The sequence below is a fragment of the Dipteris shenzhenensis genome, chromosome 4, assembly GCF_047967505.1.
Source record: "Dipteris shenzhenensis isolate YYH24624 ecotype China chromosome 4, Dip_SZ_1.0, whole genome shotgun sequence".
In the NCBI taxonomy this organism is placed as follows: domain Eukaryota; kingdom Viridiplantae; phylum Streptophyta; class Polypodiopsida; order Gleicheniales; family Dipteridaceae; genus Dipteris; species Dipteris shenzhenensis.
The window spans coordinates 54,455,487-54,475,863 of record NC_141599.1 but is presented as its reverse complement, the minus strand read 5'-3'; the positions used below and the strand labels follow the sequence as shown (position 1 = coordinate 54,475,863).

The window sequence follows — 20,377 nt, the reverse complement described above, 5'->3', positions numbered from 1 at the left end:
GTCTCGCTCTGAATTACACGATTAGATAACCGTTGCATGCTACATGAAGAGGCCAAGTGCCTAATTTCCAATACTCAAGTTTCTTTTTGAGTTTTAAAAGCATCCAATCTATTTGTTGTGTACGAGTGATATTCCATCCCAAAGGGTATCCAAGATGATGAACAAGCTGATTGGGCGGAACAATCTCTCCTGGCCACAAGGAACCATGCCAGTCCTTGGCATGCAAAGGCAGAAGCTTAGACTTTTGAAAGTTCACTTGCAAGCCAGCAGCTAGTCCATATAAAGATAAGGCGTTCATAAGTTGAGTAAGATCCTGTTTTGTGTTCTTAGGAGTAAAGAAAGAATCATCAGCATAGGCTTGCCCAAGCATTGGCTTGCTACCATGAATGTTGAGGCCATGCAAAGCATCTCTCTCTCTCTCTCTCTCACACACACACACACACAAACACACACACACAGAGCTATGGCAAAGTGAGACAACTACTACTCATAAGCTAGAAGAAGCTGAAAAGAAAACACACAGACATAGACATAGACACAGTCACAGAGACAGACACAGACAGAGACACAGACAAGACACCGACCCGACACACACACACACACCGACACACACACACACACACCCACACCCACACACACACTCATTTTGTATTTTGGTGAGAACTATATTGCCTTACATTAGGGAAAAACAGTCCCAAATGGGACTTAAGTTACAACATATCGGAACATCTCAATATAAGACAAATAAGCAGGATAATTAGTATCTTGAGCCCACAAACAATCAAAGATCAATTGCTGTAAGAAGGCCCGAAAAAAGGAGTACTTGGCAAGTGACGGGTCACGAAAGAGCCTATGGTTGTGATCCTTCCAGAGAGTTCATAGTGCCCAATAATGAACCCAAGAGAAGAAGAGATCATATTTCTGCCTGATAGGATGAACCGGAAGTTTTTGTCAAAGCAAGCAATAGAAAAGCGTAGAATTTTGGACTTTAGAACAACAAAAATATGAATTTGTACAGCTGGATATATTCTAGTCTAGCATGCTTGTAGACGTTGCTGCAGCAACATTAAAAAAGCACAAAATTCTGGGCAATGCACGGACATCGTCAACAAAGAGTAGGCGCAACATGACGGTGTGCCAAGATCTGTCCAAAGGGGGAGAACTTCAAGCAAAACTCGCCATAGGAATACTTGTTGCCGAAGAGGGAGTTTGCAAGCCCAAATGTAACTCAACCTTTTCCTCCACCGTGTAGAAGTATGAGTTGAAGACTAGATATATTTGCAGAGCCGAAACCAGGGAGCAAAACTTTGTGGAAGCTTGTATCCATAACATCAGCCCATGGTTGACACGTCCAATCACGTTCGATACATACCGTTCGATATTGGTGCGGTTCTAGAAGAACTAAAAAATATTGAGCGTACGTTCGATACCGAAAAAAAAGAGACATATTTTAGAGTTTTAGAGTAAGTACAAGCTTTTCTTGAATGGATATTCAATGCTTAGTAGAAGATGTACATGACTTGATCATTGAAAGTTGAAACACAAACATTCTACATGTAACATTACAAAACTTAAAAGGACCGAAGATATCTCATGATTCATGATTCATCTCAAAAGGACTGAAGATATATCGTTACAAATAGTAGCGAGTCGTGACTCATGACATAAAGTAGTGACTCGTGACATAAAGTAGTGAGTACAAAAAGGGGAACCAAGGTCCAATATAGAGGAGGGGGATCTTGATGGAGAAGGGGATGAAGAGGGAGCTTGATAGAGAAGTGATGGAGAGGGAGCTTGATGGAGGGAGATGAAGAGGGAGCTTGATGGAGATGAAGGGGGAGCTTGATGGACACGGAGGGGAAGCTTGATGGAGACGGAGATAAAGATGGAGAGACGAGTGAGATGGAGGGGGTGAGAGAATGGAGAGGGATGTTCTTGGAGGGAAAGGGAGATGGAGAGGTGGGCAGCGGGCTGCTTGGTTGAGAGAGAAGAGTGCTTGGTGGAAAGGGGGAGCGGTGAGAGGGGTTTATATGCAGGTTTGGAGGACAGGCAGGCCCCAAATGGTTAAAAACGGGCAGAAAAAGGCCACTTTTCGAAGCTGCCTGCAAACCCTAATCTGCAGGAGACCGTATGGGACCGTATGGAATGTTCCGTACGGCGAACGTAGGCAACCTTGAATCAGCCATCAACGACGAACGATAGGCAGGATCATCCGAAATAAGGCCCCAATATTTGAGGTGATCCATGATCTCAAGGCAAGGCACTGGCTGAAAATTGTGTATCATCTGGAATAGTAAGTACCAGAGGGATCTATAATGCTGTCCCAAGCCAGATCTTAGGCGACCGTATGGGACCGTATGGAACAGTACGGAATGTTCCGTACGTCGAACGTAGGCAACCTTGAATCAGCCATCAACAACGAACGATATGCAGGATCATCCGAAATAAGGCCCCAATATTTGAGGTGATCCATGATCTCAAGGCAAGGCACTGGCTGAAAATTGTGTATCATCTGGAATAGTAAGTACCAGAGGCATCTATAATGCTGTCCCAAGCTAGATCTTTGGACTGCTTCAGGAAAAGATAACACTTATACTCACACACACGCACGTATCCGTAACATCAGCCAGCAACAACGAACAACAAGCAGGATCATACGAAATAAGGGCACAATCTTTGAGGCAGTCCATGATCTCAAGGCAAGACACTGGCTGAAAATTGTGCATCGTCTGTACCAGAGGGATCTATAATGCTATCCCAAGCCAAATCTTTGGATTGCCTCTAGAAAAGCACACACATAGATGCGCCTTAGGACACCTGAGGCGCAGTAGATCTCACATCGCCTGACACGTAAAGGCGAGCTTTCCTCTCGCACATGATGGATGAGGTGATCCGATCTTGTCGTGGAGGGGACCCCACTATTGCATGGGGGCTTCTCTTTGAGGGGAAGCCACACATCACAGATTTGTGTGTCTGGCACACGTATGTGACATTGTTCTACGACGTCTCGATCCATGCATCATGTGACGTGTCTTCTCTGACCATGCCCACCACATTTATCTTGTTCATTGCATAGAATGTGCGAGCTCCACTGCGTCGGCTCGACTATCCAAGAGCCCAAGACCATGAGGGGTTGCGGAATGAGCATTTTGCATATGGACGGGAGGTCCTGCTTCGATCTTAGAGTAGATGTTCAATCATGTTGTATGCCATGGCTTTCCCTTTGCTAGGAGTACCACCACCATTGTGCCGATACACGTAACACAAAGCTTGGGATCCCATGGACACAAGGAACTACCGCACCCTCATGATTGGCTATACATCAGCCAAGATTTACGAACTGGTACTTTAGAGAGATCAGCTCCTACATAGAGGCACATGGACAACGGCTTTGCGACAGACTGGGTTACGGAGGTAACATTCCACTCTTGATCGCATTTTCACTCTAAGGGCTGCTTGGAGACTTTCGGAAGGCCTTTGACACAATCCCACGAGCTCGCACGATTAGGAGATTCTAGGAGATGTAGATCCCAAGAGATACGATTTGGGGTGTGATGAGTTTATATGAGTTAGTCAAAGGGAGAGTACGCGTCCCTCAAGGCATGTCAAAGTGGATTGAGAGCAAGATCGAAGTGAAGCAAGGATGTCTCCTCTCATCGATACTATTTGGACTCTACGTATATGAGAGTACGACTTCACTGATCGAGGGATCCTTGCTTGCTGATTTAATGATAAGGATACTATTGCACGCAGATGACATTGTTCTCATTCCTCTTCAACGGTAGGCCTACATAGACACCTAGAGGCCCTAGAGGTGTCTGTAGAGAGAGAGGCTTGACAGGTAGTACTCCATCGACACAGCTTCACTTACTGAGGGGAGCTAATGGAGATCGCGCAATCATACACCTATCTAGGGGAAGTCGTCATGGGATCAGTTTTCATGATGAGCCATGCAGCTAGGACACGTTCTTATGATGGTAGGGAGCAGTGACTCCACTAGAGCGACAGTGCTTTCAGGCACACCTGGATGAAGGGGTGGCTATTTGATACACTTGTGATGCAACACTCTTTTAGGGAGTGATCTATTGGTGATTAATTCTATGGAAAGAACCCATTGTTCTAGGGCTCCTACGACGCACACAGCTTGAATGATGGCTTGGGCAAGCAAACGGAAAATTTGCTCAACAGGTGTGGGCTTCTCAATGATCGTGATGAGTGTGTTCAAACCGGAGGTCGTTCTTGCACACACAGCACTGGTGAATGAGTTGGAGGTGTTGGGCAAGGAACAAAGAACGAATTTCCCGTCTAGGATTGAAAGTTGCCATTGGATAGTTGTCGAGATGCCGCCCGTCACTCCACCATCCACGGGGAATGGGTTGTCTATTGCAGAACAAATGACATCCAATGCAAATCGCCTCAGCTATGCCATAGATGCGCCGCCATTGATAAATCTTGGCGCTGCCTTCTTTGCCTCGTTGCCACACATTTTCGCCTCACCGTCATCGCCTCTTTGTAACCTTTGCTTCTTTAATTAATCAAGTTAGTTTAGGTTAGTTGCAGGTTAGGTTAGCGATTTAGGTTGGATTAGGTTTAGTTAGGTTAGTTGGATTAAGCTAACTAGAGTTAGGTTAAGTTAAGGCTAGGCTTATGCTAGCTTTCTTAGCGGTTTCCTCCTAGTGTTGTTGGAGAAATCATAGCCAAAGAGTGTGTTGAGGTGTGTTTTACTAGGAGTTCTAGTAATAGTTCTATGTGTGAGTGCCACGTGTCACTTTCGGATTTATCCCAGGATCCATATACAGTGCCTATTCTATAAAGGCTTGTACTTCTCATGCCACGTCAATGAAATCAAGCCTCAAGCTCTTTAAGTCATGTGAGTACTTTGTCATTTTATTTTTCGTTATGTTTTCATTTGAGTATCATTACCTCTCTCCCTAGCCTACCCTCTCTCTCTCTCTCTTCCTCAACACCATGTTTCTAACATGGTATCAGAGCTGGTTGGCCTTGTGCTAACTTGTCTTGCCATGTCATCTGCCCAAACCCTAAATCTGCTGACACCTCTCCTATGCTGTCTCCTCCAAGTCGACTCTCCTTTTCAATCTTTTGCATTTGATTTGAGCCTTCACTTGCTGCCGCCTCCATTCAAGCTGTTTCGGAGCTGTAGCCGAGGACTTGGCACCGTTTTTTAGAACGCAGCTGATGCAGAGGATAGTCGTCTACAGGGAGCCTCCGTTTATGCTGTGCTGAAGCCATTTCTGTGGAGAAACAGTCGACTGCTGATTCCTACTGCCATTTGCCTCAGCTCGCCGCCATCAAGCCTCGCCACTCCAGCTCCAATTGCACACGGACCTACACACCGTGGTATTGCTGCCCACGCAGCTCAGCCAAATGATGCTGTCCTCCTTCACAAAGCCCTCTTTCATGATGACTTCCTTGGCTTCAAGTTCCTTGCTCGTGGAGAAGTTCAAGGGGGAAGGATTCCCAACTTGGCAAACATAGATGCAATTACTCCTTATGCGCGAAGGAGTTTGGGACGTCGTTGAGGAAGACCACTTTTGAAACCGGCCTCTAATCACTCAGAGGGCAGTGGAACTAAACCTTTAATCACTTCAGCACTTATTTACAGCTCACAAAGCATATATCACAACCATTAACCATTGCATGATCACCATTTGGCATTTACCCATTTGTTCACAAACAAAACCACTGAAAAAGGGATGGAGGCTAGAATGCCCCTGCTCAACAGACATAGGCAAGTGCACTTGATTGGCCCCAAACACCGTGGCGCCCCTTTCGGTATTTCTTTATATTTCACAGTGAAATGATTACAAGTTGCATCTGGGAGACCTTCCCTGCAACTGAGCACGCAGCCCCAATTCACTAAGCCTTCGCAAGGCTTTCAAGCATAGAACACCATCACATAAGTGCACTTAACCCATAGGCTCAACCCAAAGGCATTCTCTTTTCCGAGTGCAATTCCATTGGCTATCCAGATGCAATCACACTGCACCCCAGCTGCACTCTCTTTGAGTGGTTTCCAGATGGCATTCACAAAGCTTTTCAAAGCTCCAAAATAAAATCAGCAAAGTACCCAACCAAAGAATGACTCATGTAGCACTGCCTGGGCATCTGTGAGCCAAGAAAGAGGCGGCACACGAGGCCAACCAATAGCTTATGGCAAAAAGAAATTGTAGTAGCAAAATCACAACTCACCAAGCCCTGAAGACTCGAACCAAGTCCTCAATCGCCAAGAGGACATAGTAGCCAATGCCCAATTGCATTCTCAGCCAAAGAGGAGTGCAAAGGCATGAAGAAAGAGCATTTACAAGAGCCGACCAGCAAGAATTCCACTGAAAAATGCGAAAAGAAGCACTTCTGTCGCGAGGAAGTGGGAGTTCTTGGGCTCAAAAAAAGCGTGCTTCAGAGAGGAATGCATTGAGAAAGTTTTGGAGAAGTTTCATCGCCGGAAAGTCCTCCAAAACTGAGAAAAACCAGTCAACCAGCGCGTGGGACCACTCGAAATTCAACAGAAAGCTGTAGCTTTGCAAGAGGAGAGGCCCAGGAGGCGGTAGAAGCAAAAAGGTCCAGAAAAAGCCACTTTTGCAAATTCGACCAGCAAAAGAAGTGCTCAGCTCCGCCCGTTCTACCAAACGCACGGAGGGAAAAGCATATCACTACGAAGGGGAGACAGAGGGGAAGCCATCGGGCCAAACGGAAGTCGAGGAATCCAAATGGGTGAGGAGTTATGAAGAAAAACGGAATTCAGCTGAAGGAGGCTGAAAAACCAGTCCAAAATCTCAACAAAGGGAGAAGATGAGAGAGAAAACCACACATGTGAAGTTTAGAAGGCCCAGGAAGGTCCAGGAATGGCAAAGGAGCATGTAGAAGGCACTAGAGTCACCTGGAACTCTAGGGGGGCCACTGAAGGTACATGGCCCTCTAGGGGGCCCATTAAAAATGCCACGTCATCATTTCCCAACAACCACTCTTTTTAATTCCTTGGAATGCCTTTGGGCCTAGGGATTAATTACGCTTATGTGCTAGGCAACATGCCGCGTTTAATTACACATTATTAAGCCCACGCTTGGACTTTTAAAACCAAAGTTGTCACGGTCTTGTAGTACATTAAAGTACTTTGAATTTCACGCCCCCGTGACATACCCCTCTCTTGAAACAGCAAACCACAGTTTGCTGCCGCAAAACACAGGAGCGAGCATGAAATATAGCATAAAAGAGTATACAAGAAAGCCGCAGCTATAGTATACAGAGACAATGAAAATATGGCTAGGAGAGGCATGCATCCATCCATATATATTGCTTCAAAATCTATGTGATCCTCGGCGATCAATAGTCAAGATGCATCAATATCATGAAGTCTCACAGCAGAAATACTGTCAGCTCAGTATCTCGGATGAAACATACAGTGTCATCAAGCGACCTCATGAAATCACAGTGAGCCCGTATGTACTGAGGGAGTGGAGGTGCTACCCCCCTCTCGAACACCAGGTAATGCTCCAGACGCTCGCTCTGCTAAACTACCTGTAGGAGCCCGGACCGCAGTCGGCTCTAATTGGAAAGCATCAAGGTAAAGCTGCAAGGTGAATCTGCCAGTTCACCTTCCTCCATCCATTTCGCATCAAGTGATGGGTAATTTTGAAATTTTACCAAGTAGCGACGGATAACTTTACCCTTGAGCTTTCTATCTCTGTGTGCCAGAATCTGCTCTGGGACCAGAAGTTCATCCTGTTCTTCCACTTCAGGCTGCACCTCATGAGGTACATCCTCGGGAATATCTCCTTGATATTGCTTTAATAAGCTCACATGAAAGGCATTATGTATCTTCCAATGCGGAGGCAACTTCAGCCTGTAAGCTACCTCGTTTATCTTTTCAGAAACCTGGAAAGGACCATAGTAACGCATGTTCAGCTTTGTGTACAACCTTCCCTTGCCTTTCTTATTTTTCAGCCTTGCCTTCTGAAAACGCAGCAAAACCCAATCACCTTCTGTGAAAACCAATTCCCTGCGGTGCTTATCTGCTGCTCTTTTCTGCTTGTCTTGACTTCTTTGCAAGGCATATTTGATCTTCTTGTAAGCCTCTTCAAGGCTTTCCACAAAACGATCAGCTTCGAAGATTTTCTCTTTTGTATGCAAAATGGGAGGTATCTTCCTGGCACCTTCCACTATTTCAAAAGGTGCTTTACCTGTGGATGTGTGCACCGTATTATTGTAAGCATATTCCAGCAAAGGCAAATAATGCTCCCATTTGCTTTTGTGGTCTGAGACATAGCATTTAAACATATCCAAGATGGTAGAGTTTTCCTGCTCCGATTGTTCATCAGACTGAGGGTGAAAAGATGACGAAAAATTCAGCGTAGTGCCCATATTTTCAAACAGTCCTCTCCAAAAGAGGCTGGTCATCCTCGGATCTCTATCACTGATTATGGATTCAGGCATCCCATGATACTTGAAGACATGCTGCAAAAACAATTTGGCCATTTGATCTGCTGTAATTTTCTTTCTTACTGGCACAAAGTGGGCTTGTTTGCTAAACCTGCAAATTATTGTCCACAATCCATCATGTCCAGTAGGAGTACATGGAAGATCAAACACAAAATCCATAGCTATGCTTTGCCATGGTCTATCCGGAATTGGCAAAGGGTGTAACAACCCAGGTGCCTTCTGCCTATAAATCTTTACTTTCTGACAAACCATGCATGTTCTCACATATTCTTCCACATCTTTCCTCAAAGATGGCCAATAAAAGTATTGCTCCACTGTTGTAATTGTTGCTGTAATTCCCCTATGTCCAGCATATGGAGGAGCATGACTTTCCATTATGACTTTTTGTCGCATCTGATCAGTGACACAGAGTCGTCCATGCATCAAAATGAAACCCTCTTTCAACATACAGTGATCATGCCTTTGACCATCAGAAAGCTGTTCATAAATAGTTGAAAAATCAGCATCATTAACATACTGATCTTTCATCACATCTAACACATTGTTGTAAGCAATGCTCACTGCTGAAACACTGGGTTTCTTGGAGACTGCTTCAGGCTGTGGTTTCCTGGAAAGTGCATCAGCCACGACATTTTTGTTACCCGGCACATGTACAATTTGAAAATGAAACATTGAGAGGAAGTTAGCCCATCTATGCTTTTCAGATAATTTTCTCTGCGTGAGAAAATATCTAAGTGACTGATGATCAGTTTGCTACATAAAAATCAGCTCCAAGAAGGTAATGTTTCCATGTGGTCAAAGCATGTATCACTGCTAATATTTCCTTATAGACTGGGGACAAAAGAAAGAAGAAAAGTCCAGCTTAGTTCTCATATTGTCAAACAAAGCTCTCCAAAATAGGCTGGTCATTCTGGGATCTCTATCACTGGCTATGGACTTAGGCATACCATGATGTTTGAATACTTGCACGAAAAATACCTTAGCCATATAATCAGCTTTGATGGTTTTCTGAATAGATATAATGTGTGCTTGTTGTTAAATCTATGAATGATAGTCCAGATCCCATCATTTCCCTATTTCGTCTCGGGAATCGAAAATAAAATCCATTGCTATGCCCTAGGCATCAATAGTGTAGGTGTCGTATTTCATTTTCTGACAAACAAGGTATTCATAAACAAACTGATGAATATCTCGGCGCATATCTAGCCAAAAGAAAAACCTATCCAAAGTTTGTGTAGTGGAGGCGATTCTTCTCTGGCCTGCATAAGGTGGAGCATGACACTCTTCCATAATTTTCAGCCTTAAATCATCCTTCATTTGGTAGCCATCTTTTAGAGAATAATGGATGGTTGACTCACGCGCTAGCGAAACCCCTTTGAAGTAGGTCTGTGTCTTGTGCATATTGGGCCTCCATCTGTTCTAGATCTTGGTGAGAAGCACTAGTGACCTTATTAACATAAGGGCTCCGAGATAAGGCATGTGCCACTCTGTTTTGTACATACACGAGGTGTAGGAACAATTTGAAAATGAAACATAGATAAAAAGGTTGTCCACTTCATGGGCTTTCAGAGAGTTTGGTCTGGGTCAAGAAATACTTAAGATTTTGATGATCAGTCTTGATCGTGGAATCAACCCCTAAAAGATAGTGTTTTCAAATGGCCATAGCATGAATAACAGCCAACAATCTTTTTCATAAATCTGCAAATGCTTTTCTAGATGGCCATATGCCCGTCTTGTGCAGAGCAGCTCCAATTCAATCCTCACATGCATTGCAGTCTACATCAAACAGTTTATACAAATTGAGGATAACAAGAATGGGATCAATGGTCAATTTCTCCTTAAGAGTGTCGAAGGTTGTTCTTTGAAGGTCCCCCCATCCGAAAACAATATTTTTTCGAGTGGCCTTGGAATATTAGCAATAAACCGCTTGCAATAAGAACATAATCCTAGAAAACCTTGAACTTAATGTACGGTTTCCAGCTCGGCCCATGTCTGTATAGCTTGGGTCTTTGTAGAATCCATCTGCACACCATCGTTAGAAATGATATGACCAAGATAATGATCTTGTCCAAGAAAAATTCAATTTTCTTGCCATTTACATAGAGCTTATGGTTGCGAAGTTATTGGAAAACTGTGGCTAGATGCTGCATATGCTCATCGATTGATTTAGAGAACACAATGATATCATTGGCTTGAAAATTCTGTCCAATTCTGTTAAAAGTGGTTGGTGCATTAGTCAATCCAAAAGGCATAACTAGAAATTCATATAACCCGAAAGTAGTACGGAAGGCCGTCTTATGTACATTCTGTGGATGTATGCGGATCTGAGGATACCTGCTCTTAAGGTCAATCCTACTAAACACTGTAGCACCTCCTAGACGGGCCATAACATCATCAATATGGGGAACGGGGAACTTGTTCTTAATGGTCATCTTATTCTCTTATAAGGAGGTCGGTTGGGCGGTGAACTCCTCGGAATAAGAGCAGTAGTATGATCTTTTGGTTTTCAGGGGCAGCTCATTTGGAAGAGTTATCCCTCCTTTATGTGAAGGCCCTCCCATGTGATATGGACCTCATCTACAAATTGCTTCGCGAGAAACAGTTGATAGAAATATGTTTTGAATTCTTTCAGGTCTTGGGAGCCGTTCCGTCTAATAGTTTGACACTCCACTGTGCACTGTGTGCATCTGTAAGGTGCAAACTCACCATTTGGAGCTTTGATGACTCTTGATGTTCTCAACTCACATAGTGCTGTTAGATATGTGGAATCCAAACCTTCTTTCCTTAGGGGTACTTAACATATATGTGCAGTAAGTAAAAGAGCAATGCACATGAGAGATGTAGAACCAACAAAGCTTATATTTCCTTCCACAACGGACACAACACAAAATTTATGCCAAGCGTCTCACCCTCTAGTAGCAGAGTGCTATCTAGATAGTCGGAATGAAGTGAGTCATCTTGGTTAGACGATCAATTACTACAAGGATAGAATCATACCCTCCTTGTGTTGTAGGCAGCCCTACAATAAAGTGCATGGAAATGCTCTCCCACTTACTTAGTGGTATTTCCAAGGGCTGTAAAAGTCCGGGTGGCTTCACCCGCTCGGCCTTGCTTACCTGACACGAAAAACACCGTGTCACATATTCATGAATATGCTTTTTCATCTATGGCCAAAAGAAATCTCGCTTCACGAGATCATATGTCTTTTCGACCCCTGGGTGTCCTGCACATGGGCTATCATGGCACTGTCGAATGACTCTCTGCCTGAGATCATTCTGACTAGGTGCTACAACCTTGCCATTTCTTTTCAGCATACCATCCCTTATGGTATATCTTGCATATGTTTGACCTTTTTTGAATGCCAAGTCATCCTTTTCGTTTTCCCCGGGTTTTAACATATGAGCTTTAGGCCATAAGCTCTGGACAAACTCGTCCACCTTTTGAGTTTCTCTGATCTCGGTCATTAGAGCACTCTCTAATACCGTAAAACTCATATTGTGCATAATGCGAGACAATGCATCAACAACCTTATTATCCTTCCCTCTTCGATACTGAATCGTCAAATTAAACTCGTGCATGAGCTCTGCCCACCTAGCTTGGCAGCCCCTCAAGTCAGGCTGTTTACAAAAATGTTTCAGAGTATCATGATCTACATCCACATAAAACTCTGAACCATATAAATAATGCCTTCATGTTTTCAAAGCATGGATAACAGCATACAACTCCAATTCATGAGTTGGCCAATTCCTCTGAGAGAGAGAAAGCTTCTTGCTTTCAAAGGCTACTGGCCTTCCCTCTTGAAGGAGGACTGCTCCTACCGCAATGCCACTTGCATCGGTTTTCAGGAACAACGGTTTCGGGGGATCAGCTATTTTTAACACCGGTCTTGTGACCACAGCTTGTTTTATGGTGTTAAAACTTTCTTGTTGGTTCTGTCCCCATATAAAAGGTACTTTATCTGAGGTCAGATCAGTCAATGGCGATACTATTTCGGAATATCCTTTGATATGTCTCCTATAAAATTGGACAAATCCCAAGAATAATCGCAACGCGGTCAGACTCTGAGGGATTGGCCAAGTCAGTATCGCAGCCACTTTCTTTGGATCCATTTCTACCCCCTCTGGAGTAATTATGAATCCTAAATATTCAAGTCTAACCATATACAATATAGTTTTCTTTTTATTTACATACAGACTGGCTTTCCTCAAAGTACTGAACACTATTCTTAAGTGTTCACGATGCTTAGTAATACTTTTACTGAACACTAGAATATTGTTAATAAAATGTACTACAAACTTTTCGATATACGGACGTAGTAAATCGTTCATAAGCATGACGAATGTAGCCGGAGCATTGGTAAGTCCGAAGGACATTCAAAAACTCATAATGACCAAACCATCTTCTGAAAGTGGTTTTATGCACATCCTCGGCTCTAATCCGGATCTGATGGTAGCCACACTTAAGATCTATCTTACTGAAAATCATGGCTCCATATAATGCATCTAGCAAATCCGAGCCATCGGATACCTGTGCTTAACAGTGATATTATTCAATGCTCTGTAATCTATACAGAGGCGAAGCGTATCATCCTTTTTCTTCTTTAATATCACTGGCAAAGCAAAAGGTGAGAAACTTGGTTGAATCTATCCCAACTTGAGGTATTCTTCCAGTTGTCTACGCACCTCCGCCTCTTTCAGTAAAACTCATTCTATAGGGAGGTCTATTTACAGGTTCTGCCCCCGGGATTAGTTCAATCTTATGTTGAACATTCTGCTCTGGAGGTAACCCATAAGGTAGTTGATCCCTAAAACATTCAGAGAACTCCTCTGTTATAAGATTAGCCAGCTTGGCCATCTCACCACTTTGCGCAACATCAGTGCTAGCCGAAGAATCATCAACCGGATCTATCGATGCTGTACAAAGGAATAAAAACTCTTCTTGAGCTTTTCGGATTTCCATCACAGAAACTAACGGTCCCTGAGGTATATCTTTCTCACCTCGTAAGAGATAAAGCACATCATTCATCTTGAATTGATATACGTGCTTTTTTAAATCAATGGCTAGATTCTTCCTAGAATGCCACGCCATATCCAGGGCTATATCTGCATGAGCAAGCTTAGTCATTTCAAAATCAAGCTTCTCAGCATAGTCTTGAATACAAAGCTCCAACTGGGTAACCCTTTGGTCCCATACTTCAGTTGAACTTCCATTTGCTATCGTGACTGTATACGCATAGTCAGATGGGTTAGTCTTTAATTTCAGCCTCTTCACGAGCTTGGAGTTAATCACATTGTGCGTTGACGCCGAGTCAAACAGCACAATGACATCATGATTGGCCACTTGCTCTTTCATTTTAATTAACTCCGTATCATTAAAGGCTATATACCCCGTTGCTGCGGGCTTAGATAGGATGTTATCAGGTGCACTCGTTACTAACTTAGCAACAGACACACATAACAAACAAGGTACTGACCTCTGAGAAGATCCCGCTAGCTGCATCTGCATCTCTTCTGCTCTAGGACTTCCCTCCATTTCCACGTCGCATTCTGAGACTACCATCTCAGCCATCCGATGATCCTTATTACGTGGACAATCCTTCCACTGATGAGGCTGAAGGCAATCGAAACATAAGCCTTCTCTCCTCGCTTTTTCTCTTTTGTTCTGGGTTTAAGGGAGACTTTGACCAAGCCCGGGCTGCCATTGGGGTTACTTTTCTCTTCACTCCAATGGTGGTACTTGGTTTAGGAGTTTCAGCTGGTTTCGCCTGCTTGGCTTGACCACTTGGCTGAGAACCACTCCCTTTACTAATCCATTTCTTCTTAAACCCAGATTTCTTCGGATACCCATACTGGGTTCCGACCTGTGCAAACCCACTTGGCCTGCTGCCCTTGGCATCTTCATAGTTTAGGGCTATGGCTATTGCATCATCCAACGTGTTCGCGTACTTAGCCCGAACTTCCATTTTTATCCGATCGTTCAATCCAAATATGAAATCTTTCACTTGGATTGATTGAGGCAGGGGTTGATCAACCTTCATTACACTCTCTCGAAACTTATCAGTGTGTTCTGCCACTGACAAATTTCTCTGACGAAGGTTCCTAGACTGATCCCAAGCTCGGGATTCTTCGTCAGGAGGTAAGAAGTGTTTTCTGAATTCTCTTTTAAACCCCTCCTAGGTATTGGATGCTATATCATCTTTTTGTTGCTTAATCCACCACCGATCCGCTGCCTCACTAAACATGTGGGTGGCCTCGCGGATCTTCTTGATGTCATTTCTGATTTCACAAATGGCGAACGCCTCGTCCCATTTGTGTAACAAGGTCTCAATGACATCAGAACTACGGTCATTCATCTGACCAGAATACTTTTCCGGCTTGTAATTGGCAATATTTGGTACTTAGCCTTCCTAGGCTCGACCGTATGGACACTAGACTCCGGTTCCATTGGAGCCTTTCCTTTCTCCTCTCGAGAAGGTTTGGCAGACATACTATGTGTTGCTCTTCTAAGTTCAGAGTGCTCTGCATTTGTCTGTAACTGTTGCGCTAATAATTGCTGAAAGGCATCCTCAAGTAATGCAATCCTGCCAGATAAGGTGTGAGCTCCTAGGCGCGACACCTGCTAGGTCGGCCGGACTCCTGACTCACCAGGGTCCCTCCTGGAAGCCCCTTCTTCTGCTTCCATTTAGTTCAATGGGTGTTTTGTTTTATTTTGTTTTTTTAAAATAAAAACACCGCTAGAACACTGTATTTACAAATTGACACAATTCAGTGTACTGACTCTCTGACACAATTCCCTATACTAGGGAATACCTGCAATCCCAGATTCACACTAACCAGGCATTTGATACAAGCATATATCCCAAATCCCGCTTTTCCCTATACTAGGGAAATTCTTGCAATCAACTCAGACTGAAATACACAGGCATAGTCTCAAGCATAATCTGTCCCTGCTACAGCATCAAACCTTCATGCTGACTAATTATTAACAAAACCTCTTCATGCAAGCGGAGCATCAACAAAACTAAATCAGGAAAGGCCAAAGAAAGCTCCCTGGTCAATCACTCCTGTCTCAGCTCCACAAACTCGAATCCCCGAAGCCTGCAGCCTCCACGTACTGCTTGCTCGCAAATGATACGCTCCTCTATCTGGAATTCGTCTTCGCTGCGTGGCCTTAAAAGGCTATGAAGGCAAGTAGATCCCATGCTTGTTTAGTTGTGAACATAGATGAGGGATAATAATCCTTTTTACAATGTGGTTTGGCATCACATCCATCCCACTGAATCTGCTCCTGAGTAGGGGGCAAAGTACTTGTAGTGGAAGAGGCAGCTGCACCAGAAGAAGCCGAGGTAGTACTAGATGTACCAGAAGCAGGAGGTCTACCAGATGTACCAGAAGCAAGAGGTCTAGTGGGTCTGACCTCAATACCTGCAACAATATTCCAAAGATTCTTGGCAACCAAGACATGCCCATCATATAAGCCCACATGGGGTAATTTGCCCAAGAGACTCTGCGGGTCTTTAGAAACCAAGTTTAGCTGCTTATGCTTGGGCACTGATGACGATATAAGTGTTGCTTTGCTGCTAAGTATTTCTTCCTTTTGTTTTTGAAAAAGTTTTTGTTACATATTCTAGTCTTACAAAGCTATGTAATTTGTGCCATCAAGTTTGTCCTCAGACCCAAGCATCCCAAACAAGTCATCCTTATTGCCAGCCATAGTGCAAAAATGCATGGCAAAGGCACCAACAACTGACAATGCAAATGCGAGAAGTGCAATCTCACAAGCTTCAAAGCTTCTTCACTGTACATGTGTGGCTGTCACAAAGTGTACCTGCTGCAAAAAGATTTCCAAAGGCAACACGAGGCCTTCCAAGACAACACAGGGCCTTTCCACAATTCCAAAGAACCAAAGAAAGGACCGTTTTGCTGGAAATAAAAGAAGTCAATGCACTAGAAGCTTACCAAGTGATTTTGACCAAAATTACAGCAAGAAAAAGGCTCCAAACTGGAGTACAGGTAGTCACCGTTGTAGGAGAGGTGAAATGGCCAGCAAATGTCAATTGAGCGTGCCAAAAGAAGCTGGAATATGGAACTACAGCAAGGGTATATGCCCCACAACTGTCAAGAGCTTGTGTGGCTCCCACAAGTGATGGCCAGTAGGAGAAAGCCTTAAAATGAATGCAGCACCAGCTTGAGGTGACAAGCTCTAAGCCCGAGGTGAAGAACCAGCAAATGAGAGCAAGGAGGCCAAAAGAGGGCTCCGAAATGCAGCAGCAGGCTCCAATTGTCCAAGTCAGCTGGTGTAAGTGCTCTGAAATGCTGCAGCAGGCTACCAATATAAAAGTCGGCTGGTTTAGGTGTGCTGAAGGCCTTGGAACAGCTCGGAGGTGGCTGGAAATGCAGCTCTGAGGTGGTTTAGGGCTTCGAAATGCTGGACCAGATCAAAATGCAGCAAGAGGGCTGCATAGAGGTAGTTGCCTATGCAACAGAAGCCTAAAGGAGGCATTTTTCGGCGATGGAAGTGCTTGCAGATGCCTCGGGTCATCACACGTGCAGCCGCGCCTTGGGATTTGTGGCGACCGGCAGACGTACAGGCTGCCAAACAGATGCAATGGAGAGCTAGGGAGCTCTGGGTGGCTGGAAATGGCTGAGGGGAGGGGCGTTGACTTGCTCTGATACCACTGTAAGCTAGGGTAAGAGAAGGAGGCTCTGGAGAAAACCGTACTGCAGTATTATTATTGGTGCAAATCATGAAATGAGTACAAAGTACACCCAATATAACAAAACCCTAGGACATGGTATCCTAGTAGTACTAAGTGTACTAACTGGTACATGTTCTAATTGTACCATGTGTCCTAATTGCCTACAACTACGCCTAAGGAATGAGTGGCACCTAAGCCCATAGAATGGCCTACAATACATTGCCTCAAACGGGCTCATAAAAGAGAGATGCTAGTGCTGATGTGGCAAAATTCAGCAAGTGCAAGCCACTTATCCCACGTCATGACAGAAATGCCTCAGGTATCCCTCTACCTATTTGTTTACCCTTTCAAATTGACCATCACTCTCAGGGTGGTATGCAATGCTTGGGTGAATAACTTACTCACTGCTGTAAATAATTTTTGCTAGAAATGATCCATAAATTTGCATCTCTATCTTTGGCAATTTCCTCAGGGAATCCATAATGCTAATCACATGATCAATGAACTGCCAAGCAACCTGCTATGCTGAATGTCCGGCCTTAGCGTGTATGTAATGGGCTTGCTTTGTCAGCCTATCCACTACTACATAGATGTTGTCCCATCCTTTATTTGTAGAAGGCAATTCCATGATATGAAAAACTAGCAAGCATGAGTGACTTGAGAGAATTGAGGTTCTTCTAAGCCAAGCAAAAGAAATATGCGGATGAATGTAGGAGGTACTTTGTTTCAAGGAAGGAGATTATGTGCATTTACGTCTTCACAAAAAATGATATGCTTCGCTTAAGGGTAACACCACACAAAACTTGCTCATTGGTATTATGGCCCTTACGAGATGATCCGCAAGATTGGGGAGCTAACCCAAATCCAAATTAAAACGAATTTCAGGAAAAACAATCAAAAAATCAAATAAACAAAAAAAATATTTTAATGACGTTTTGTCTAGAAGTGCCACATTTCGTAGAATCGTTTATGCTACAAACGTTTCGTCAAGTTTTGACCTGGTTAAACGCGTTTTTTGGTGACTATGATAAGGGCTGCTCTGAGCTGTCACTAGGCTTTGATGATCTTTGCCAAGAGGGGGACAATGTATGAGATGATTGCTGCCAAGAGGGAAGATGATGGAAGACAGATGTAGGCATCTTTGAATATCCATCTCGTGCTCGGCATCCAATCTTCACCTTTGGGGGAGTGCACCTCTGAATTTGTTCCATGAGGAAATCCCTCCAAGTTTCATTGCCAGCAAGAAGGAATAAAATGTGGAGGATCTATAAAGCTTGGAGGATAAACAAGCAGCTCGTTCTGCCTATTTGACACCGCAAGTCATTGTTTATTGCAGCAGAAGAGTAGACCTGGAGTCAAGCGCCGTTTTAGAGTCCTTCGACCAGCATGAGGGAGGAACTATTATCATCAAGAAAAGACTCTACAGAGCATGAAGAGGGGAGATTGAGTCAAGAGTTTAACATTGGAGCATATTCCGCATTTGAAGAATGGAATGCAGCAGCTCAATGCACTGATGCTGCTCTGGAACCTGTAGGCACACTCCTAAAAAGTGGGCTGTACTGCAAGGTTCAATTACCACAGTATCCTAGAAGAAGGTTGTTGAGCCTAAGAAGCTAAATGATACACAGGCCACTGAAGAGACTTTGCACAAAATTATTTACCTTATGACATTATGGATTATGACATTGTGCTTGATGAGCATGATGATGTGGAGCAGTGGTTGCAAGAAGACGGAGATAACATTTAAAAGTGCTTCGGTGATCCCCGTGATCCCCTTCCAGTTTTAAATGGTTTGACCAACTTATATAAAAGTGTTGCTGAAATTCCAATTCATGGCTTTCTACAACAACAATACAATTTGTACAAGCTAGTGTCTCATGGTTACCCTTTCCTACGATCAACACAGTATGTGGTAGTTTTAAGAGTAGTGCATGCTATACTTCAAAGCAAGCTGTCATTGTATCGTGTTTGGAATCTGTGTTAGGTGACCTAATGTTGATTTTTACGTTTATTGGAGTGTGATCATACTAGGTTATCGAAAATAGCTATCAAATTTATTTATGTGCTGAAGTTGCCTGTTCCTCACTGCAGGACCTGGTCTTTTTCTGACAGTTAAAACAGCTTTCAAAATATGATATGACTGGCATTGGGCTCAGTCTTGGGGAGATTGGTGATGAAAATGGCAATGCAAGTTTACGTGTAGTTGGAATTGTGCTTGGAAGTGCTGCTCAAACAGCAGGTGTTAAACAGGTGATTTCGTAATGATCAAATTTATCAGAAAAATAAGAGAGTCATACTCTTATGATTAAATTTATCAGCAAAATTAGAGAGTTATACTTTAATGATCAAATTTATCAGCAAAATTTATATAGTTGCCAAGGAGTTTGCGAAAGGGGAAGGGACTAAGTTTGTTTTGCCTTTTACATGTGCATAGGGTGACGAACTTTTATCTGTAAATGGAGTAGATGTACATGGAAAATCTGCCTTTGAAGCATCTTCTCTCATACAAGGTCTAAAGGGCACACTCGTGTCAATTGAGGTGTGCAATCTTCTCTTGGTTTACTGTTGTCTTTAACTTTTCTTCTTTGTGAAGAGGCAAGTGCTGCAATTGGCTATGAATGCAAAGTTCGCTATTAATTTCAATCTTGGGAACCCTACAAATGAATGTAAGGCATCTAGTGTGGATTGATGCCAATGTCTATAAGTGTTGCTTCAATATTGCAAGTCCGTCTGTGCACATTCCGTATTTTGCCTTCAGAGCATCATGACACCTGCGGTTGAGGGTCAGGGTGTCTTTGATATTCTATCAGTTTGATAAATATGCTAACTCGTCAGTCTACTCTTTTCATATTCTTTTAAGGAAGCTTCCTTCTTGGTGTGGGGAGACTGTTTTCATAGCACTATTGTAGAAGTCCATATTTAGATATTAATCCAAAGATTGAACAATATTACACCATGCTCCCTTTTAAACAATCCACATTACCATGATACACAACATGTACACTAGTTGTAATTATGGACTAGAACACGTGCAGTCTTACAAATTGAGAGTTAGTGAAAAGGTAAGAAAACAAAGAACAAGAAAATGAAGTAAAGAGTGGAGGGCGGCATTGTCTGTTGATTTGAAGCTGAGTAAAATACATGGTAAATTGCACATTATCTTCGGTATTCAAGTGTCTATTTAACATACAGTGCCCATGCTTATTGATCGAGGGTCATTAT

General features: G+C 43.4%; 1 protein-coding gene across 2 annotated transcripts in view; it reads left to right on the top strand.

Annotated features, from left to right (window-relative positions):
• Positions 1 to 20,377, top strand: part of LOC147903058 (Peptidase S41 family protein) — a 102,736-nt gene that overhangs the window by 33,141 nt on the left and 49,218 nt on the right. Inside the window, exons 3-4 of one of the 2 annotated variants that reach the window (XM_087373243.1) lie at positions 19,268 to 19,405; positions 19,590 to 19,694. In XM_087373243.1, coding sequence (XP_087229369.1) covers positions 19,268 to 19,405; positions 19,590 to 19,694 — 243 coding nt within the window. Of the gene's footprint in view, positions 1 to 19,246; positions 19,406 to 19,589; positions 19,695 to 20,377 lie in introns of both variants that reach the window. The other variant, XM_087373244.1, reaches the window with a different exon arrangement.